This window comes from Anser brachyrhynchus (genome assembly GCF_964034855.1).
Source record: "Anser brachyrhynchus genome assembly, chromosome: 18".
Taxonomy (NCBI): Eukaryota; Metazoa; Chordata; class Aves; order Anseriformes; family Anatidae; genus Anser; species Anser brachyrhynchus.
In genome coordinates, this window is record NC_137711.1 from 953,452 (window position 1) to 976,921 (window position 23,470).

Here is a 23,470-nt window from a genome sequence, read left to right on the forward strand (position 1 = left end):
GCGAAGCTCGGAAGACATTTCGTAGTATTGGTGGGGGAGACAGGGGCTAGAAAAGGAAAACAAACGCGAAGGAGGAGTTGAACTAGGAATCTGGTGCGTGCTGTCACAGCAGGCACCGACCTTTTGGACTACAGATGGCGGAGGCTGCCTGCAGAGGTGTTGCATTATTAACGTTACCTTGAAGTTTTTCTTTGCCTTCTGCTATTTTTGTCGCCGTGGAGAAGCACGCTGATGTTTTTTCATAACGGCGCATTTCTCGTAAACTTTATATAAAAGCTTCCTTGCAGCGGAAAGCTCTCGGTGAAGCTGTGTCACCGCGTAAACGCTACAAATGAGCTGGAGAGGTTGCAGCAGGACTGGTGCCCCTCTTGTGTCTCGGTAGCTGGGTGCTGAAGGGAAGGTCCGTTCAAAAAAGGGACGAGTAGGGATCGATCCCCAGTCCTCGCTGAGTGGCACCGAGTCGCAGCCTGGCGGGCCAGGTGCCCGCGTGGCAGGCAGCGCGTCCAGCGGGGCTCTGCGCTCCTGCGCCTGCTCGCCGCGCGTGAGCGGGACGTGTCCCCTCCGAGCCCCTGCCCTCAGCATCCCTCGCGGTCACGCGCTTGTGTGCGGCTGGGTGAGGAGGGTCACGGCTTCGTCTGCCTCTCCCAAACAGTTGGTATTTCGCAGCTACCTGTGAAGCGACGTGCCAGGTGCCGGGCAGCTGCCGTCCTGGGGAAACTGCTTAAAAACCCGCCCCTAGGTTAAAACTGGAGCCTTGGGCTGTCCTGTGAGAGTCGCTGCATGCTTTGGGGCAGGTCGGTGCCTGACTTGGATGGGGAGTAACTTTTTTTTTGTAGCAGAGTTTTCTCCTTGAGGTCACCTGTGCCTGTTACATTTGTGAATGTATCGTTGGCTTTTTTGTTGCAGCTCTTGTAGCAGAGTTTTTATTGGGCTCCTCATTGTCCTGACCCACCAGGCAGACCTCTGTGCGGGGTTCAGCGCCGCAGCTGCCCTCTATCCCGATGAAACTACTTTCCAAACAAAGCCAAGAGCGAGGGGGACGGAGGGCAAGGCGCACGTGAGCGACGTGAAAGGGATCGACACCGAGTTGCTGGCACAGCTCCTTTTTGAGTAAAGCTTTGGCGTTGATAAACTAAGTGGGGGAAAGAGAGAGGGGAAGAGGTGAAGGTGGAAGGTAAGAGAAGCAGATAGAGAGGAGGAGGATGGCAGAGACGTCGCGGGGGAGAGGACTGAGTCGGCTTGGCTGTCAGCGCAGATGTCCGTTCTCCACCTGGAGACCCGGGGCTTGGCCGCAGACCTCTGGGTCTCGGTGGTTCTGCAGGGCTGCCCGACCGCTGCTAACGCTGGGGGACCGAGCGGCACCTTGCAGCTGGACCCCACGTTGCCTGGAACTGGACCTCTGGGTGTCGTTCCTGGTTTCCATCAAGTACCCGTCGTGCGTGTGTACTTTGTGCCGAATTTCAGCCGTGGGCTTTTTCGCCTGATCCTTGTGTGCTCCTTTGGGAGCCCTTCTGTGACACCCCGAGGCAACCTCCGCCGAGACTCTTGTGTTCGTCTGTGTTCTGGGAAGTGCCGCTTAGCCCTTGTTAGGGCAGCGTGGGGACGAGCGGCTCGCCTGGGACTGCAGGGCTGTGTTGTCAGCAGCACGGCTTGGGATGAAGCCGTTAGCTGGCTCTCTTGCTAATTTTCTACTCCAGAATCCCCATCAGGCTGCAGAACTCCTGTGCTGATGTGGAGCCGTTTCCCTTTCTCCGTGTGAATAGTGCTTCTCTGCTCCAGTTTCTGCTTTCTTTATAAATTATAAATTCCTGTGGCTCTAGCTCTTGGATTTTTTTTCCTGCTGTTCTGAATTGTAACGAGCACCCTGGGGAAGCGAGATGCGGGGGGCTTTGCTTCAGACAAGCGAGAGCCGAACGCTCGATGGAAGTACAGTGAGCCATGCTACTTCTTTTGTTTTCCTTCTTGGTATCAGGATCTAGGCTTGTATCGGTGTATTGGTATTGGGCTGAAGGAGTTTAGAGAAGAGAATGAAGCAGCCAAATAATGTAAATTATGTTTGATCGTGCTGGGTTTGCGTACATCCTTGCAGGGAGGTTGATTTAAAGGACGATGAAGTGGCAGTTAGTGCAATGCTGGGGGCCACGTAATAAACGTAGTTAGAGGTGGATTAATGTTGTCAGAAATACTAGTTAGAGCTTTCAGCTTTGGTAGCCGCTCCGGGATTTGCCAATATTTAAGGTGAATTGAAGGGGAAACTTTTGATTAGAAGCTTCAAGATAACACGTTTTCCATACGACTGTGGACCATTTGCGTGGGGTATACGTACCTGGAGTTCTAAACACCACTTTCTTTGTCTGCCAAAACATCTCCCGCTGCAGAATTTTAGAAAAATGAATAAAAGGTGGAAAAATACAGGATGGCTTCTGAATGTGGCAATATGAAAAAAAAAAATTAAAAAAAAGTGAAACCCAAATCCTTTAGTCTCTTCTTCAGATAATTATAAGCACCTTAGCAGGGTTCCGGTCTCTAGTGAACTGTGTCATTTCAGAGGTCTGCAAGATGTATCCAGGTTAGCTAAATGTGAAGGAAACAAAAAATAAGGACTAAACATTTGGTTATGGTTTAGTTAGTCACTTGGATGTTTTTCCTTTTATTGCTTTTGGTTTCAATATTAGAAAGGACATACTATATCTGAATATTGATCAGGAACCCTGAATAGCATATTCCCATATTTTAATAATACATTTCAGTTGGACAGTGACTAATTTAAGATGCATAGAAGTCCAATGATATCCATTTCCATGCTGTATAAAAGAAGAATGAGCTGTGGAAATAATAATAAAAATAGTAATGTAAAATCTCTAAGTACTGTTCTATTAAAAAAAATGAAAAATGTAATCGGTCATGCCTTGCTTAAAATAGTTTGTGTTAAAGAGCAGATAACGAAGCTTAGTTGAAACCCTTCAAAAGTTATAGTAGTGGTAAGACTTCAACACAAATAAAAATTATTTAGCTTCTACACTAAGTAAGCATTTTATTGTGTTTTCTTTCCAGATGAAGACTGTTAGTGTTGCCTTAGTTTTGTGCCTAAATGTCGGTGTGGACCCTCCTGACGTGGTGAAAACAACTCCCTGTGCCCGTCTGGAGTGTTGGATAGGTAAGTCTTGAATCTTCCAAGCTCCGGATAACTGCATTAGTCTTACAAATACTGAGGTATAGCATATATGGTAATTGCAAAGTTGTCGGTTTCCTGGACTTAAAACTAGGGTGAACAAAAGGAAATCTGGTTTATGATTTTTCCGTGTCTGTACGAGTTAATTAAGTGTCCAGCAGTATCAGCTGCCATAGGTCATCTTTCCTGCTTTATTCTAAAATGAGATAGTATGGAGGAAAAAAGGCTGCTAATGAGCTACTTATTTTTTTATATTTTTAATTTCTGTAGATTTATAAGTATCTGAGGAAACCTCTGAGCGGTTACATCCTTAGAGTGCTCTGCAAAAGTTTGAAATAACCCTGCATCATACAGTCGAGAAATAGGTCTTTAACACGCATGGACTTTGCAGCGGTTCGAGGTGACTGCTCTGAGGCTATTTGACTTGGGTACATAAATTCAGAAAACCTGGAATTATTCCCAAGAATGTCTTGCTAGCAGTGCTAACACATGGGCTTGATACTTTGATGCAGCATTGGATTAAATTTCTATTTTTTTCATTAGGAAGTGAAAAGTTTCCTTGGTTTTGGAGATTTTCAAGATGAGATAAATCTGAAATAATATTAAAAGGAATTGCCTTGTGTAAGAAAACTAAGAGATTTGGGTTTTATCTAGGAATTGAAAATGTTCAGTCTTCAGCGAGTAAGACGCAAAGCCCTGTAATCCTAAACACTGAGCCTTATAATGGGCTACAGTAGCAAATTAATCATTGTATGAACTGAACTTCTTAAAAAAACAACTTTCAGAACATTTCGTTTCTAACCTGTTTTATGAATCGGCAGCGTCTCATTTTGTTTTTTAAACCAAAAAATGCTGATGACTTTAAAGCAATTAAAAAGCCATGAGCATGCAGTAACAAATACGTCTTTTCAGTGGAGAGAACAGCTCGCATTTCTCACTGATCCATGGGTAGAGAGCAAAGAGAACGAGGAGCATTGCAGAGTCATTAAAGTTATTAGTGATTATCATCAACAAAGAGAATTTTGAATGCAGTTTTTAAATTAAATTTTGTGTGTATATACACAAGCACTCATTTCCATTTCTACTGTTTTCAGAAATGTAAAGTTGTGTAATCTGCAAAAACACCCACTGGTTTTTCTTCTGTACAAGAGTCTTAAGAGAAGCTGATGGTGTGTGCTGTGGGAGCACAGTGTCTCTGCCAGATGCAGAAGTGGAAAGCATTTTGCTGTTATTTAAGACTGAGCTGAGCTCACCAAACTCTGCTAACAAACAGCCATCGCTCTCTCTGTCAAAAGCCAGCCGCCGATCTCACCGTGCCTCCCAGATGTGCCCTGTTAACATCCGAAGTGCTTTGTTTTCTCCTCCCAGATGTGCCCTGTTAACATCCGAAGTGCTTTGTTTTCTCCGGAATTAGGCCCTGGCTGGCACGGGTGCAGCACTGACAGGCCGAAGGCAGCGCGGCCTCTGTCTTCAGGGCTTCGCCAGCCTCGTGTGCACGCTCGGGAAGGAGCTGGAAGCTCACACAATGACTGGTGGCACGAGCTATGCTTAGGACAATCTTTAGTTTCCATTGTTTGCCTCTTGGAGAGGCAGCAGCGTACTTTGTTGTAGCAGGAAGGGCATTGTTTCGTGCTCAGTGCTCCGAAGGCACTCCCAAGTCCACTAACTGTATTCCTCTGCTGTCAGAGTGGATCTGAAATATTTTACGTTTCTTTTTTAACGTTCAGCTTGGTCCTTTTGAAGGACTCAAATACATCAGGCTTATTTATTTATTATGCTGCATTTTTGTTATTTGAGCGGTAGCTAATGGCATACGAACTAACAAAAGGTCTTAGGAGGCAGTGTGAACCCTTCTAGTAGTATCAGTGCGAATGCTGCTGTCCTGCAGCTCAAGGGTCTCGGGAACCTTGCCTTAAATAGCAAGGGGACTGCTGCAGTTTGGAGTGACAAAGATTGCTGCAGTATGTAGAAACATTTCTGAAACGTATGTCAGTGAGTGCTGAAACTGCAGGCTCTGCAGAGAGGACCGGAGAACTCATTTTCTTCTGGTGATGCTTCTGTCTAGACTCGTGGAGCAACAGCTGAAGCTAAGCTGAAGGAAATAGATAGGCTTCTCGAAGTCGGAGCAGACAATTTACTACTGCTGGTTATTTGTTTTCAGTCTGTCTGGAAAAATGTGAATGATATATTACCTTAAATCATTCTACAAAAGAATACTATAACTTCAACAAAATCCTGGTTTTTATGTATTCGAGAAAAATAACTCACAAAATCCTGCTTTCATCATGCTTTATTAGGTTTTGTTTCTAACAGTATAAGGTAGAATATTCATAAAGTTGATTTTAAAAACTTCATTGAATCTGTTAATTGCTTTAAAAAATAATTTGTATTAAATTGCAAAATATTAGCTCCTAGACTTTTTTGAAACTTAAGTGTCAATTATAAGGCCATGCTTTTTTGAATGAGCACATAAGCTGAAATTATATTGCTATGGATTGTGATAATTATCTAGTGATACAATTAACTTATTAAAATGGTTATATTTGATGATAAACATTTTTTCCTGATAAAAGCAAAATCTTGCTTCATTTACTACCATTGCTCACTGCTTCAGAGACTATACACCATTTGTAATTTTTGTGTAAGCTATTTCAATTGTTGTTATTTACTACAGAAACATTTTTTTTCAGTATTAAAAGACACAAATGTTAAGCCTTTCCTCCTCTCTTTCAAAACAACTGTATTTATTACCTTAGTGAGAGAAATCTTCTTCCAACTTTGACAGGTTCTAATGGTTTTTAATTTATATCCGAGTGAAGAGTTTGAGGATAATTTTTGGGTGTTACACCTAAGTAACTTCCATGAAGAATGTAACGTTTATGAATTTTAAATTGAGTGCAGGAAAGGAATCTGCGCTAAGTTATCACTAAATGCCCTCTCTTGCATGCAGAACACTGGAGAGGAACGGTGCAGAAAGCTTTGATGCCTTTGTTCTGCAAGGTGTGCTGTTGTTCTTGCTCCGTAGACTTTGGTCTCCAAGGTTGTAGATCCGGATTTTACAGAAACATAATGCGAAAGTAGCTGAAGTTTTAAATGCACATGGGTAACTGGAAGTAATTTCGTCCTCTTGGCAAGCTGAATGGCTCGGTTGTGGTCAAAAAGACTCATTTGTATTTTGTTTCTTAGATCCTCTATCAATGGGTCCTCAAAAAGCTCTGGAAACCATTGGTGCGAACTTACAGAAGCAGTATGAAAACTGGCAGCCAAGAGTAAGTATTCCTTGTGCTTCCCCTCGGCAGCTGTAGACGTGATACTCCTTCATGGTAGAATTTCAACTTAGACAGAAAACTGAGGTGTGTACTATTGTGTGGCGCGGTGCTCTTGCAGCATTTGTTGCTTCTGTCATCCATCAGGATGAATACATTCTTGCAGGCTGTCAAAATATCAAGTTTTCTAGCGGTTGCTTCTTGGCTAGCACTTTCTTCAGTCATGTGTGGGATGGTTTAGATATTAAATTCTACAGCTGAGTTCTTAATTAATGTTCTCCCGTCTTTATTTTTGAGATGTTCTCAGGTTTTTCATTCTGAGTTTGTGGCTTCATCTGTAATAAAAGTGTTTGGCCTCAGCTAGTTTAAAAGTATGTGTCCCAGCACTCATCCGTACTTCCTTAATCTTGTGACTGGAAAAAGTAACTGTTGTATGGTCAGTAGCCAAGGAAGGCGTTTGGTTTGGTTGTAAAATGTAACTTGAGAACTTTGGTAACTGCTAAGTCTATCTATATAGAACTAATATAATGTGTATATAAGGTTTTGAAAGTGACTGTTTTGGATAATAGTAACAAAGCAGAAGTTAAACAAACATGCTCCTTACTGGCTATTTATTTTCTGCTTTGTAACATCTCAGTGTCACTTCTGGGGGAAGTATGTTACTGCTGGGTATTTCAATATCCATAGTTTTGTGTGTCTTAGTAAATAAGCTACATAAAGATCTAAAGAAGAAAATTTGAAGTCTGCAGCATTTTTCAAATAGGTACAAAAACCAAACTGTAGAATCATCTTCCCTATTAACATTTCCCGGTGTGTCCTTGTCCTTATCTGCGTGTTGTAGGGTATACAGATAAATACTGCTCTTCAAAGTACCTACACTATTGGCTACTAAAGCATAAATTTATGATAAGTAATGTGTAACCCAAACAGAAACAATAACTTCACTGAATGAACCTACCTGTAGATTTGCCTTTATTTTTTTTCTCCTTATGATGCGCCAATACGAAGCTGATCTTCATTTGAGGGAGATGTTTTAGAGAGGCCACTGTTTGATCTCTTCATTTTACATTGACTTCAGTAATAATAAGCATTTTTGTCAGCACTGGGACTATATTTTCTGCTTCTAACGTTGCTCGCTACCTTATTTAATGTATGACTAACTGACTTTCTGCGTAATGTTTGTTGGTGTATGGTTTAAGAGTGTGGTCTGCAACTGGCAAAGTTATTCCCACGTTCCTGTCCTCAGTATAGGAAGAGTGGTTGAGAAGGTGCTGGTGTTAGCAGTGCCCGTAGGTATTTTTAACCGATCTTTCTATTTAAACTGTGATGGGTTATGTTTGTTTACTGGTTTCTTCGTAATTTATAAAATCAATAAGGATAGATTGCCGCTGCCAATGCTTTGTTTGAGCGCGGAACTTACCAGCTCCGAGTCTCTGTTCTTGCGGGGAGCTGGGGGGGTTGGCGATGTTTTCTTTCCCCACGTCTTCCATTCCTTCATAAAGGACCAGTACTTTCAGAGTAAAGACAAACGGCTTTGGGATTATCTTTGCAACAGTAAACAATTTTTTCTTTTGCTAGATGCTGAGAATATTTTTCACCAAAAAAGAATTATTGGTGTGTGTGGTTAATAAAGGATGCTGGTGAAGGACTTCATTGTATGCGTTCTGAGTCCCTCTTCTGCTTTTTAACTCAAACTTGTTGGAAATAACATATGCAGAGCAGTTTGAACAGAAATACATGTAATACAGGTTCTTTTATTTCTTGCCTGTGTGTGATACTTCTCTACCCCCTTGTTCAGGGTTGGCTGATGAGAACTGAGTTCATTGTTCAGTGAAGGCTGGCTGTGTTACCTGAAGGAGACTTGCTGTATGTAGCGGCGAGATGTTTACGCTACTAAATCTGTGGGCAGTTTTCTACATAACACTTCAAACGTGAATGTTCGGTGGATATGCTTTTTTTCAGAAGTGTTTGGAAGTATACTTATGTAAGAAGGATTTGTCTTGAGGCGTGTAAGTAAGGTATATATTTAAGACAGAAGAATTTGCTTTGGTGTTTTTCCTTTTGGTGCATTGGCAATTTTTTTAATCTATCTGGCAGCCCAAAGATTTGGCAGAAATTACAAAGAGTGCCTGCAACCGAATAGGAGAAGTAAAACATCTTGATGCAAAGGTGACAACAAACCTTTCTCGGCTCTTTAATAACAGAGTCCATGTTAGTGAGGATGAGGGACAGGCAGCGAGGAGCAGCAGGTACTCTGCGTGTGGGCTGACCTCACGCTGCCTTGTAGAGTTTGCACAAAACATGAGGCAATTACTGAACTCAGATGTTTGTGTGCAAGGTGCCTGGTTCTTAGCAGTAAATCACAGCCCTTTGAAACATTGCAAAGCTAAACACGTACCGTTTTATTGCACTCTACAGGGCTCTTGAGTTTTCTGCAGTAATAAAGAGAAGTTGATGTGCCATCTGCAATAAAACAATAGGAACATTATTGAATTTCCTAGACCTTTCATATAAATACTAATACATCTAGTTTTGTCTATTTCTCAGTGTTTTGGAATGGTTGAAGAATTGATGGGAAGAAGACAATTCTGGGAAAGCTAGGCAGTCTGGAAAAAGACCAAATCATTAAAATCTTCTGAACTAGCGGGTGTTACTGGCTTGTTACTGTGGGTCCTTAAGCTAGGAAGTGCCTGCCATCAATATCTTATTGTGAATGCACAAATAGTGGTAACCTCTGGTAAATGGATTGTCAGTCCTTCCAGTACTGTCCCTATAATAAATGCTGTGTGAAAAGTCCTTTAACATCACTACCGGTGCAGCTCTAGTCTGCTTGTAATTGTAAGATGATGTTTGAATAAATGCCCATTTTTGCTAAATACAAATAGCTTAGGTGAAAAAGCCTTAGAAGGGACAATGATGGAAATTCTTTGTTTCTGGGAGCTCCCAGGCTGCACAGCTGATGCCAATTTCCCTCTAGGTCTTATTGAGCCCCTTTCTAAATAATTTATCAGCTTGCCATTGCTTGAAGTATTTCTTCTGATTAAATTTAAGACTTTGCTTTATTGTTGTGTAGCTACATAAATTTGTGTGCTGCAGGAGTAAGAAACACTTCAGCCATTCTTTCATCTGCAAAATACTGCAGTTAAACAATATCCAGTCATTTCACTGCAATTCTCAAATGAAAATGTTACTGGGGGAAGCAAGGAGGAGATGACAAAGCTGCAGGCATACAATGAAGAATTTATCTCTGAAGATTTTTTTCTGAACAAGTAAGAGGTTTTGCAATTCGGTGCAAAGATAATTTAGGTGCTAGTGAAAAAGTGGGGAGAAAAAACTGAGAGCCCTTCTCCAGTATTGCCATGTGCCATGGGCTTTGAGTTCCGCTGGGTGCAGAAGGGGTTAAACCTGAGGATAATCTGGAAAGGAGGCTCGGTTACAGGGCATAAGTTACAGGGCATAAGGGAGGCTGCCTAAGAAGCTGAGAATGAAAGGAGGAAAAGGTAGGGAAGGCTAGGAGCACAGGACCCCATAGCGCAGGTCCAGGGAAAGCCTTCCCTGCAGCTGCTCTTCGGGTGTTTGGGGGAATCTGCGGGCTGATGGATTAGGGAATGGCTGGAGGAGCTGAGCAGAACTGGGGCTAGCCAGTTACAGGACCCAGGTTAAGGGTTTCGGCAGGCAGTGCCAGGAGAACACCGTGGAAGAGGAGAGCCTTTAGCTAGACAACGCGTTCCGTCACTTTAATTGCCTACAATGAAATGTGTGTTAAGATTCGTTTGGAGATTCTTCATGCGCTCAGTACTTAAAGTATTTAGATAAGATATTGATCGCATGGAAATGGTATTTCTCTGCTTCTGGTCTTCTGTTACCCTTTGCAGAGTTCTGCTTGGGTCAGGTGCAGTGCTGTAGCGAACGACCGGCAAGAGCGCTGCTTTGCCCGTGCTGGCAGTGAGTAACAGATATTTCCCGTGGTGTTTGTGTGCACGTTTAGTTTTGGCAACATCACATGTTGCACCATTCAAAAAGCAGGGACTTTCCTTTTTCAAAGCCTGTTGACTTTTAACTGAGGAATAATACTCTGAATTCAGAGTGCTGCTGCAGTGGCGCAGTAGCTAGCGTGGGTTTTCGTGAGCAGAAGCTGTTGCTGAAGTCCCAGTTCACATCCGTTTGTGGGACGTGAGTTCTTTGCTGTGGGGTTCTGCAGAGCTGGAGCAGAGGGGTTAGGATGAAGGTGCTGCTCGGCTTTCTGCTGCTCCTGCAGACTGGTTTGAGAGAATTTTTTCTGCGTCCTCTTGGCTGGAGCTCTCTGAACCAGGCTGCAGTACCTCTGTATGAAAAGCCCCGATTACCCCGTGTAAATGTGTACAATGCTACCAGATGAGGTTGGCCTGTGATTTCCGGCTCATTCTTAGAAGGGTGCCAGACAATTCTTTTTCCCCCTTCTAGTAATAAAAGTCTCATTACTTGGCTTTCTAGCTTTCCAGGGACATTACTTCCCTTTGTTTCCATTCCTGTGTATTTACCTTTGAATGAGAGCAGGGCTGTGCAGCCAAAGGCAGAATTGCAGGTTGAATGATGCGCGCTTTACATAATTCAGGATCTGGTATGAAGTAGTCTGGAGCATATGCTCATTAAATTTGCATGGAACTCCAGCTTTATTTTTTGTCAGCTATGGCTTTTGACCATTTTTTTAACTCAAAACTGCCCAGAAAATTCACAGGATGTTTTTTTCCCTTTCTCTTATCACATTCAATTTTGACACTTGTGTTGTGATTTCTACTAGTCCAAAGGAATCCCAGCGGCCCTCCTGCACCAGATGCTTTTTACGACACTGTTCTTTATTCTCTGACAGAAACTTTCCCAGTCCTGCCACTGGAAGGTCAAAAAATGCTGTTCATGGTCCTTCCTGAGCAGAGGTTAGGTTAAGAAAGCTATCTCAGAGACGCTTATATTCCTCCGTCGCTTGTGAAGTGCTGCCTTAACACTGGGGGCAGGGGGGCCTGTCTCGACTAAAATCGGTGTGTTCCATTTTTATAAAACCTTTCTTTTCCGGACAGTTTGTGCCGTGTGGTTGTCTTTGCACAGCTAGGTGTGAGACAAATGAGGGATGGATGTTTGTGTCTCCCACAGGTGTGCTTCGGGAAGGCTTTAATTCCGTTTTTAATGGTTCTGTCGCAGCACACGGGAGCGCCGCTGATGGAGGAAGGCTCGCTTAGGCAAGGTGCTGTACAGATGAAATGGAAGCGCTGCTGCACAGCTTGTGGTCTGAAATAGATTCGGAGAGTCATAGAATGCTTTGGGCTGGAAAGGACCTGAACGGCTGTCCGACTCCAACCCCCTGCCATGGGCACCAGCCCAGGCTGCCCGCAGCCGCGAGCACTTCAGGCATGGGGCACCCGCAGCCGCTCTGGGCAGCCTCCGCCAGTGCCTCGCTGCCCTCTGAATAAAGAATTTCTTCCAACAGGACTGAGGTAGGCAAATAGGAGAGTACAGAGGGACCGTAAAATAAAAAATAACAGCAATCAATGTGATGGGGTCTTAGCGTACCAGAAGCCTAAGTCTGTGTGCTGGGAGATGTTGCAGCACGGTGTGATACAGGAACAAGCAGCAAGGGCTTCCAGGGGAGCTTTGAGGATGTGATGAGCAGATGGAAGAGAATGTACTGAGGGAAATGGGTTTGGAACAGCCTGGAGCGTAAGGCTGTAGGTCAGCTCTGTTGGTATATGAGATTACTGAAAGAAATAAGATTTGGAGGGCACAAAGAAGAGGAGCACTAGTAGAGCTTTTTGTAATTCTTAACAAAAATTGGGGAGCAAGTAAGAGTCTTCTGAAATGCTCAAGAAGTAATTTTAAATGAGTTTTGGATCATTAGCTAGCAAAATGACCTCAGGAGGGATTTTGGTGAGAGAAATTACAGCCGAGTGGGAAGAGCAAAAGTTAGGTCAGAGGAGGTCCAGCGTGAGCAGGGAGAGGACACCTGGGGAGCAGTTACAGACGGCGCTTTGTGGGGCTGGACAACGTGAAATCGGCACGCTCACGGCGTCCGGCAGCGACCCTCGCTGCCAAGCACAGCAGAGGACTGGTGTGGAGCTAACCTGGTAGCCTCTGAAGCTGCTCCGTCAGAGGGAATGAAGCTTCATTACGGCATGCAGCAGCGGAGGCCCACGAGTGGGTAGGAGGAAGAGGAAAGCTACGTTTTCCTGCTGTATTTTGATTTTATGCTTGGGCAGATGTCGTCTTTTGATGTGTACGGAGTGTGCAGTGGAGGCCCTTGTACCTACGTGGGGATTTGGCGTTGTGCAGCCACACCAGACAACAAAGTGGCAGCGTCTTCAAAAGCCCTCTCGGTGCAGAGGGAGCGGGCACTGGCCCTGGGCTGCGAGAGATTCGGAAATGAGCTGGTGGTGACGGTGCGAAGACATGAAGTGCTCCGAGCTGCTCCGAGACTGCTTCTGTGGGCTCCTGCTTTTGTATAGAGACCTCTACTTCAAGCTGAAGGTCAATTCTTCTGTGTCTTCTATGGAAGCTGGGATTTTTACACCCTCTGATATGTCACTTAATGGAGCACGAGAGGTCTGTACCTCTCTGTAGGACGTAACCACAGCAAGGTGGTTTGCCATGTTTGGCATCCGGGTTACATCTATTTCCCCCATTCCCCCTCCTGTCCTTTAAGGCCTGCAGCTCTGGGACTTCTTTACTTTGCAATAACCAACACCAGCAAAGCCAAAGAGCTTTAAATGTTAAGTCCCAAAGAATGTTTTTTCTCCCAACCACTTGCCTAAATAAAACAAAGGAAGAGTCGGTCAATTACAGTATTGATTTTTTTCTAATTCAGGTGCTACATTGTTGTCTCTTTCTTCTCTACAGTTCCTCTTTTTTTTTTTCTTCCAAAGACAATCATCTCCAGTAATGCTGTGTTTTGATTGTCTAATGGGATTTCTTGTTAGTATTCCCCTATAGCTCCACCTGAATGGACCTCACTGGAGTGAAGGAGAGTGCCCTGTGATGGGGAATGAAAATACCCGATAGGGGAAGGGCTAGAGAGATCTAGAAGGCCAGACTAAATGTATTTCTAGTTAACTTTGGGAGAGATTGGCTTGAAGACAGGTATTGATAATTGAGAATTTCCGCATCCGTAGTGTCCCTAGCACTGAGGACAGTGTGTAAATAAACATTGCGGGCACTGTCACACAGCAAGCTTGCCTCTGTGCCTTATGCAGTTGTCTTATTGATGCTCCATAACTTAGATTAACATCGCGTATCAAAAGGCAGGCAGTAACATATCTGAACTCATTAGTCTGGCAGATCTAGGTATGTTCTAGGTGTTTCCACGCCGTTAGTTTATGGGGCTGCACCCATTTTTCCCTCAGTTCGAAGAGGTGCCGTAACTGAGCGACTGCAGCAATCTTGCATTGAAGCGACGGCGGGAGGTTGGCCTGAGGGAACGACGAACTCGGTACCAGTCCCCAGAGGGCATGCCTTTCCCTTTCTCATGCAGCATTAACAGAAGTGGTAGCAGAGCTATGGCTATATCATCTTTTTCTTCTGTGTTGTTGGTGTCTCTTAGCGGTGCGTACGTCCCATTGTGCTTAACTGTGCAGGTTTTCAGATAGGTTTTTTTTTTTTTTCCCCCCCAATTGGGTATCATGTGGTGTGTGTTGCCTCTTGCAGCTTGCATCCACCAGTGAGTGGCGATCTCTGAGGAAACATCTCACAGAATAGAGAGGAATTATATATATATATTTTTTCTGGCAAGTCTTCAAGGAAACTGATGCTTTTCTGATCAAACGAGGCTTCTTCCTTCTTTCTTCTCGTCTGCTTCCCAACAGTTTTGTCTTAATTTAAAAGGAAGCGCAGCCAAGATACTTGAAGATCATTTGAAGCGTCTACCTCCTTGTGCGTGTTTTCTGTTGTTGATGCTGTTGTTTCCCTCATTAGATATCTCTGGGCTTTGATACGGTTTCTGAGGTTTCATTCCTTGCATTGCTTCCTTCTGCCTAATTAATTGGTAGGTTGCCTGCTGCACATCAAAGGTTGAGCATTTCCTAAAGAGTAACTACTTAAGCATGAAAACTAATTGGACACATGACCTAATTATTGGTCTCTCTCTGAGTCATACTTTTCCTTTATTTCTGTGGGGTTTTTCTTGTTAAACAACAACAAATACTAATTGCTCCTGTAAAAGAAATATTCCAGAATTCCAAAGGGGGAATTGGAAAAATGTGTACTTGGTCTCCTTATTCAGTAGACATAGGAAAAGGTAACAAAAACTGAAGAAGGAAAAAGGGAAAGAAACCCAACATCGTGACCTTGTTTAACAAAAGTAGGTTTTCCTAGGAGGGCTATGTTTGTTGTGTTTATTTCCCAAGAGCCGCTTGAGTTTGGCAGCTATTTTGGGCTCTGCGAAATTTTGCTGTATCAATCCTTTGCTGTCTTGTTAAAGATCAACCGTCTTCAGCAAAAACTAGCATTTTAAAAAAAAAAAAACGTTTGTCGGAGAACAGGGGTCAACAAGTATAACTGCCAAAAGCAGTTCTCATTCCATCTGAAAAGTTGTTGTGGTATCGTTCGGAGTTTGTTAGCTCTGTGCTGATTTCGTAAAATACTTCCTTTAGAAGAATGGGTAGTTTAGCCAGAAAAAATACAAATTGTGAGCGTGATAAATAGGGAGAGCCACCTTCTTATGTCTTGTGAATATGAAAAGTTGGGGCAAATTCTAGTAAAAGAAGATTTAGAGGAAAAAACAAACCAACAGCCCAGACCTACCTGTGTACCTTCCAGTCCAGTCTCCAGGCCGTATTTAGCTTGTAATCTTCCTTTTGGTGGTTCTCTGACAGCAGTCTGCAGGCTCCTGGGGTTCACGAGCAGTCTCTGCGGATCCACGAAAGGTTTCTAAGAAACGCCTCGGAGGGGAGGAGGGGAGGACTCAACGTGTCGGTGCCGAGGGCCCCACCTGCACCGGAAATCTTTCCGTAACCCACTGAAGCAAAAAGTTTGGCAGTGCAGTTTACTGTCTGCTGAAACACTGCTGTCTGCTCACTGTGCATTTACAAAACATGTTGTGCTTAGAAATAAACCATGGGCAGTGTTTTTTGCCGACTTGTTGTAGATAAGTGTACCTGAGGACCATTTCCTGAGTAAAACTGAGGGATGATACGCCACGCAGCAGGCTTTCGTGTTTAAAGCCGATAGCTACTAGACTCTGTTAAAAGTAGCGGCCGTGTCAAACTCCATCAGATCTTGACATAAGGATGTGAATTGCCACCGACCCAACCGTCCGCTCTGCCTCTCCTCTGGAAGGTGCTGCCCCAAAGCGGAGCTCGGCAGGAGGGGACCCAGGACCCGGGGCTCAGTTTCAGCCATCAACAAAGATGCATCGGGTTGCAGCTACCCCTTCCTGTGCTTTAAAAAAAAAAAAAATACTGAACAGGGCCACCCCTTTTCTTCTGCACTGAGAGGAGGTCCCGATGAACAAGTATGGAGATCTTAGCACTGTAAGTAAGGTCTGCTGGGCAAGGGAACTGCTGGGGGCACAAGGACAAGCAGCAGGCTCTTATTTCACCTGCTCCCTTCCCCTCCCATGCACGTCATTCGGGGCAGCATTGGGCCCTCCTTGCCAGGGTGGGACTTCCAGACGCTGCCTCTGAAATGCTTTTCAGGTGCTGGGTGGTACTGTCCAGGACCTCCTAGCACTTTCAAAATCCTTTATTTGAATGCAAGAGTTCAGCAACCAGGCTTTCTCGTTTCGCTTTCCGTAGTCTTCTGACAACAAGATCCATCCACGAGCTGTGTATTTCCTCTCTGTTTTGTTTTGTATTTTGTCATCAAAACGAGGCCAGAATTGGCGGAGAAGCAAGACTTTTGTATGCTGGAGTATTTCCATATGACCATTGTGCTCTTAATGTCTGTTTGTCCTAAGATGTGAAGAAAGGCCTGATATTAGCAAGGCTTCTTGACAGAGATAAGCAGCTCTGCCTGCTCAAATCTGATTAACGTTTTTCTGTAATTACCACCCAGCCTCTGCATGACCTATTTAAAAATACCTTGTCTTTGTGTTCCCGGGAGAGTGGTGAATCACTGGCGGTTACAGGCGGGGGGAGCTTTCTGCAGGTCCACTGGCATTGACCCTGGTGCTCTTTATCTGGTAAATAACACTGGCATCCGCTGGACGAGGATTCTGTCATTGCAAACTTGGACATGCAAATGGTGCTTTACTAGGCAACTTAAGCTTTTTACTGCGTAAACATCTGTTTTGGACAAAACTTAGAGCGTTAAGAGAGAAAACTATTTACATTTGTATTCTTGTTCGTAGCTCAGGCAGAATGAGAAAAGCCTAACTCTTTTAATTCCTCTCTTACTGATCTTAAAACGTAGACCTCTGGATGATTGTTTTTCCTTCTCCTAACCCATTAAGATGTTCCTTAATCTGAATATCACTTCATGAAGCAATTGCTTTTTAATCAGAGGAAAACCTGGAATTACTAAATTATTATTTGGTCTTAGGAAGATCAACCTCTCATCCCCGCATGAATGCAAGATAGCAGAACGTCCCGTTGAACGTCCTGTTGAGGAGGATGCACGCTGGCCAGAATATGAAACCGGCCGGTTTGAGGTTTCACTCACACACCCGACTGCGGTCCTGCAGCCAAAACTGGGCTCAGCGTTACGCCCCCGTTTTATGTTTAAGAAACAGGAAGAGACAGAGCCTGAAACTTTAAAGAGCTCTTAAAATAGAGGTTGTAAAGATGGAATAGCACTAAAATGACACTGTTGCTTAGGCGTTCTGTTGACTAAGTAGGTTTTAAAGATGTGTCCTGGTCTGTACTTAAAATCCCGTTAGCGTATTTTGTGGTGTGACCTGTCAGAGCCACCAAACTACCTCCAGACTGAGGAAAGGCATCTGGCCTGAGCAGCAGACTGAAGTTTTCACCAATTCCTGTTGTTCATAAACACACAATTATTTGCACAGCCATCTCAAACTGTTTATTTTATCTGAATAAAAAGGGAGGGCTTCTTCCCATACCGTGTAGGCTGGTAGGTAAACTTTTTGTATGTCCTGGAGCAAGCTGGTGGTATGTAGCTGCTCGTAACTGCCGAGGAACACACCTGCCTCTCCTGAATCTATTGCGGCAGATATTCAAGGTTAGCACTCCTGGTTTTTGTCTTCCCTGTCAACATCAGTTCTTCTGAACAGACTGCTCAAAGGTATTTTTTGGGAGCATTATTGAATACCGAATCCACACAACGTGGATGAGGTCCTTTAGAATTCGTTTCACATTGGACTTAAAAGCAAGGTCAAAGACTCTGCAGAGGAAAGGTAAAGGCGCTACAGTGCTGACTCCAGTCAAGTGAATAAATGTTCCACCCGTACAGCTTAGCTCTAGTAATGCATTTTGTCCTAGACATCTAGCAAATTAAGCTGTTTAAGTCTCGGCTGCTTGCAAATATATTATGTTCTAGGAGATTGAGATGGATTTTTAAAATGCAGCCAGATATCTACAGAGGGCTTCCCTAAGACTTCGAAGAGTCTTTCTTGTGGCTTAGTTTAGCTTTTAAATTTAAGTATCCATAAGTAAAGGTATTTCTTCACTGTAATTAGTATTTTTTCAAGCTACCAATAACTAATAATCAGAAAGAAAATAATCTTTTGTATTAACCAAGTTAAGCTGTTGTTTTTAACATCAGTTTGGGATTTCCAGTACAATCTCTTCTACTTACAACAAAAAACTGCATGTAGCTCTCTGATTATCCTCATGAATTTACATAAAGGTAACTTCATGTGCCCACAACCTAAAATAAAAGATGTTTTTATTATTTAAAAAAGCCTGGAATCTGTGGATACGGTTCAACATAACTTGTATTTGCATGCGTGTATCTGATGTAAGAGTTACTGTGGCCATACCAGGTTGTTCTTGCAGGCAATTCAATGTCTGATCGATGGATAGTAGGTGTACATTTGAGATCACTTATTGCGTTGCTGAATCGATCTCTGATGTTATTCCATCGCGTGCTCCTGCAGCGGTTTGCTTCTCTCCCACCTGCTTTGTGCGCTCTGGGCTGGCGCTCATGTTTGCAAGCAGGAGGAAACGAACAGCGAAGTTGCATCAGTGCAAATGTTGTGAAATTCCAAAAATCCTCCGTAAGGCTACGGGCTTCCTGCCAAGCTCCCTGCTAGGCAGACTTTGCCGGATAGTTTGGGACAAACTTGTCGTACCAGAAGCCTTCCCGGGCTCTGTGTAAACTGTGGGTGACTGCGAGGTCTCGTGGTGCCTGTCGGGGATTTGTCTTACGAAGGTTTTGCTGCTGTTTCCCTGTCCGGGGCGGACGTGGAAAACAGCTGCATGAGTACATGGGTTTGGGATAAACTGTCAGAGATCCTTTAGGGAAAGGGATCCAGATTTATTACAAGGCGTACTTTCTACTGATATAGCAAGGGTTATTTCAAACAAATGCTTGTAATGGGGTAGTGCTGAACATGCTGCTAATGAATTCCAAGAAGTGACTGTATTCCTGACAGATTTCCAGAGGAAGGCAAGGTTTTACAACCACGCAGCGTGTGGTTGTGTCTTGCATCTACTACGTAGCCCAGCAACCCTAACGCATCACACGCAATTTCTTTCTTGAGGATTGAAAATTCAGAATTTAAGTTAATGTCCTAAACATTTTGTGAAAATAGCTGCCTGGAGAGACTGCTGCTTGTTACCTGCTGCTTGTTACCTTCTCGGTCACCGAGGGAGCCGGCTGCAGTCTGGGCCCGGCTCTTACCCAACATTAACAGCTGCTTATGGGGAGGGAGGAGAGAACACCACCAACACCCAAACCTCCAGGAAGAGACTGCACCTGGTTAGATGGTACAGAAATCCCAAAATGAGCACCAGAGTCAGGGAAGGTTGGTTTTCTTTCTCATGAAAGAATTCTTTCCCACACAGATTGCTTATTTATCGTGAAATTGTGCAAAAAAAAAAGTACAAGTATTCTTGTACAGTTCTAAACTTGTTGGCTCTTTGATGCGTTTCCGAAGACGGTGTAAATCGAGGATCTTAAATCTTTCTTTGATACAAGGGAAAACGTGTTTTAATCGGTATTACAATTAAATTGCTGTAAATCACAGGACTGGGGTATTAATCACAGTTTTGAAGTAACCAAGGAGTAGAGTATTTTTGCTAGGAATGAGGCGTGTGGCTTGTCGCTGAAAGCGCTCCAGCATCGCACAGCTTGGGAGTTTGCCAGCTCAGCGTCAGAGAGCGAGGGGAAAAGCCTAGAAATTACCGGATCAGAGTCCATAGTAACGAAGGTAGCTTTAAGGAAATTAATGGGTGTAAAACAATTAGTAGTGGAGGTTATTAGGAACATCAACTGCTAGGGTGTTTTGAAAGACTTTGTGGAAGAAGTGAGGAGGCAGAGATTACCTGCGGTTTACCCGACCTTCAGATAACTTCCCCAGCGCTGTGTGTGCACGAACTTGCCGGCATGCTCAGGCTCATTTTGGAGTTCTAGGATTTTTTCCTTTCTTGTTCCTACTCGTCATCGGGAAGTTCCCTAACAAAAAGGACTGGAAGTGATTACAAAGAATTTGTGAATATTCAGAGAAGGAATCTAACTTGACGTTTAGAGAAATGGAAACCAGGGGGAGTGTGAGCATCCAGTCAAGAACAATAAAATCGAAGTTCCAGTCCTTAAAAAGACCAAAAAAATGGCACAAGGCGAGCTTCCTTTCTACTTCACCAGTATATAACTTAAGCCTTTTGAAAAGCTTACTGAATTTTTGATCCATTCTTATTTCCCTGCATATTATTACATTATGATTTTATAGAATGATTTTAAAATAAGTAAATAAAAATGTGAACACTGTAGTCTTCTAATTTATCTAAGCTATTCCTATTGTATTTGTTAATACGCAAGTATAAATCTTTCTATTCCCCTGCTCCTGCTTTAAGCGTGGATTAGTGTTTAAGGAACGCTTTAAAATAAAACAAAAGCTTATCTATACTTAAGATGCCCTGCCTTCATTTTGCTCTATTACAAGTAGTAAATACTAAAATAGCATTTTTTTCCTAATTTTTGCTCTTAATCAGTGGAAGAATTTCTTTGGGGTCACGTAAGCAAGGATCTGAAAGAGTTCCCTGCCATGCAAGTTAAATGCACGTTCCCTTCCACTCTCGGTTCGTTTTTTGGCCTGCCCGGGGGTGGCCGGGGAGCGCCGCGGGTTGTGGCCGCCGGGAGCTGGGAGCTGGCCGCAGCCTGGCTGGCCGCGTCCCGCGTGCTCAGCCGCCGCTGGCGGGAGGCAGACACGTGATTTGGATATACATAGAAGTTATTATCTCTATTTCTGTCAGTGGCGCGGAGGGTAATTTTTCTCTAGGCTTATCTGCTCTATATTTTTGCTGTCCTTATGAAGAGTTTTTCATGCAAGTCTTTTAATAAGCCTTCAGAAAGGCCGATGGTAACGAAATGTTCCCAGCCCATCACCGTAAAAACCCAGTGCTCTTGCAGATTTGGGGTCACATTGGTGGTGGTTTTTTTTTTTTTTTAGGTTCTCCTGAGCCACTTTGTTATCCTGTATTACTGGTGTGCTAGTTACCATGCTGATATTCCTGACGTAGTAACTAAAGCCTAGGGCAACGCTGAAAGATTAGAATTGCTTTTTCCTGTACCGTAATTCAGGGTCAGACTGTAACATACTGGCCAATGAACTAAAAAGGACTCCTTTCAGTTTTTCATGTATGTAGCTGTTTAATTCTACACTGTGAAATTCACAGGATAAGAACAGCATGTATCAAGAGCCTTTATTTAGTGCCTGTTACATTAACAACTTTACAGATGCGCGTGTTGTGTGTGTATGGTACGCCCAGGCTGTTCGAACTGTTCCTGTATCTTAAAGCTAACAGACAAAAACCCTGCCCGTACTTAGCACGGCACAGAGGTTTTGAATTTGTAGTTTGACTTGTGTATGTCAGCATATGCGGCACTGAGCGTTGTGCCTAAACGCAGTAAATGCGTTGGTGCTCCTTAATTGGTTGTTATAATCTAAAAAATATATAAAAATAAACAATGGGACACAGATCGAGATTTTTTGATTTCATCACCAGTTAAACTAATTACTGGCAAAATAAAGGTACGTTGAGGTAGTCTTTGTAGCAATTAGCTCTGAAGTACTAAAAAGAGGAGATATTCCTTGTCTTGCCACTTTGCTTTTGTAATGGAGATGCAGGTTGGCAGAATTTTTATGCAAGCCTGTAAATCAAGCCAAAAGCACGTGCATGTAGGGGTGCTATTGGCTTAGATGTCTGGTAATCTCCTGTATTTTCACCATAATTTGTCTCCTTACACACGCATGCATGCACGTTCTTCTTGTTGGCCCTTTTCATTTTCCAAACTGTTATAGTACTCAACATTTTTTTTTATATTGAGCTAACTAAAAAATGTTTTGCCATCATTTTCGTAATCTTCTTTTTCATTGTTTTATACGCTTCCAGTGTGTTAAATAGTTTTTTATTAAAAACTCAAAAACCACCACAACAACCCGTAAGTGAAATGTCAGTTGTGCTGCTTTGCTTTGTGGCATAACGGCCATCCAATTAATCCGGCTGTGAACGCGCTTGACAGATACGGGCCTGTTTTACGTCTGAGCCAGTTTGTTCCCGACGCTTGGAGAACATGTTGCATCAAACTGACAGCTGCCCCGTAAAACCTGCAGTCCGGATTCATTCAGTTCTGCTCCTTACACTTTAAGGAAAACTAAATCCGGTATTTTTAGTGTTCATCATTAGCAGGTCTCCAAACGTCTCAGGTTGCAGGTGGTTTGGTTTTGTTTTTTTGTTTTTTGTTTTTTTTGGTTATCTCCAAATTGTCTTGCCCAGTTTGATAAAGCCAAGTCCCAAAGTTTAGCAGCAATTTTCCTGTCACTTCAGACCCTGCTGTTATGTCTCCCCCTGTTTTTTTTTGTCCCGCTGTCCTTACAGGCAGTGTGAGCGGAACCAGCTCAGGCAACAGCAGGGACCGAGCCGCAGCCTTCATCTCTTGAGCAGCACCAGTGGGGCTGAGCGCCTGGGCCGGGGGCTGTGCACCCTCAGCCCCGAAGCTGCTGGTTTCCTTACTCTCATTTCTTAGCAACTTCTTCCTTTGTAACTTCTTTCTTTGTGAAGCATTTTATATTTGTCTTTTTCAAATTTGGGCATTGTTCCAGAAACATTCTCTTGGAATAATTAGATCGCTTTGATTCCTTTTAATTAAATCATGTTAAGTAGGCTGGCTGTGTGCGCGGCGAAGTCTCAGGTTTAATGTATTTTCTGCATTTGGAAACTGGCATTCGCGTCTGATCCAAGTCACAGTGCGGCAGCTGCGCGACACCCTGCCATGCCCCATTTATGCAGAGGTTCACCTTGAACAGCAGAGCTGCCTTGAAGAATAGCGTAGAAAAGATTATTATAAATTGGTATAAGCAAGAATTAGGCTATGTTAGGAAAAAAACATTTCTTATAGCAAGGGACGTGCAGCAAATACTGTGATTTTGGGGCATTAGCCGTGGGAAGCCTTTAACGTGGGATAGGTGGGCAATCGCCAGGAAGGGTGTGGGTGGAATTGGTCCCGCATCAGGCGGGCAGGAGGGCACTCGAAGGCTTCGTGGAACCCAGCCTGGCTTTCTGCAGCTGTGCCGGACTGAGCAGTGAGATGGCAAGGTGTGGAAACCCCCGGCTCTTTGTATTATGCATACCCTGCATATTGACTGACAGCTTTATAGTGAACCCTAAAACCCCCAGTGCCACGGCTGCACTGGTTGTAGTTTGTTTATTTTACCTGTAGCAGGAACTCTGGCACTGAATCACGCGCAGACGCGCGGTGCGGTCTCCGTGGTGTGGAGTCTTTCTGGAACCAAGACTGAGCTCCGAGGCTGCAAGGAAATGAAAGATCAGGACTTGAATTTTGTAACCTTGATGGGAAATAAATTTATCCTTTTTGGGTTTTTTAAGGAGGAAAAAAATTAATCTCCCTAATGGAAAATGCCACAGTGCTTCAGCATGCATCATGTATGGTA

The 23,470-nt window shown here is 43.6% G+C and overlaps 1 protein-coding gene across 2 annotated transcripts in view; it reads left to right on the forward strand.

Moving 5' to 3' along the window:
- The window catches only part of RPTOR (regulatory associated protein of MTOR complex 1), a 145,874-nt gene that overhangs the window by 6,826 nt on the left and 115,578 nt on the right, over positions 1-23,470 (forward strand). For both annotated transcript variants that reach the window (XM_080560980.1, XM_080560981.1), the window contains exons 2-3: positions 3,055-3,157; positions 6,359-6,441. In XM_080560980.1, the coding sequence (XP_080417106.1) occupies positions 3,055-3,157; positions 6,359-6,441 (186 nt within the window). The remainder of the gene's footprint in view (positions 1-3,054; positions 3,158-6,358; positions 6,442-23,470) is intronic.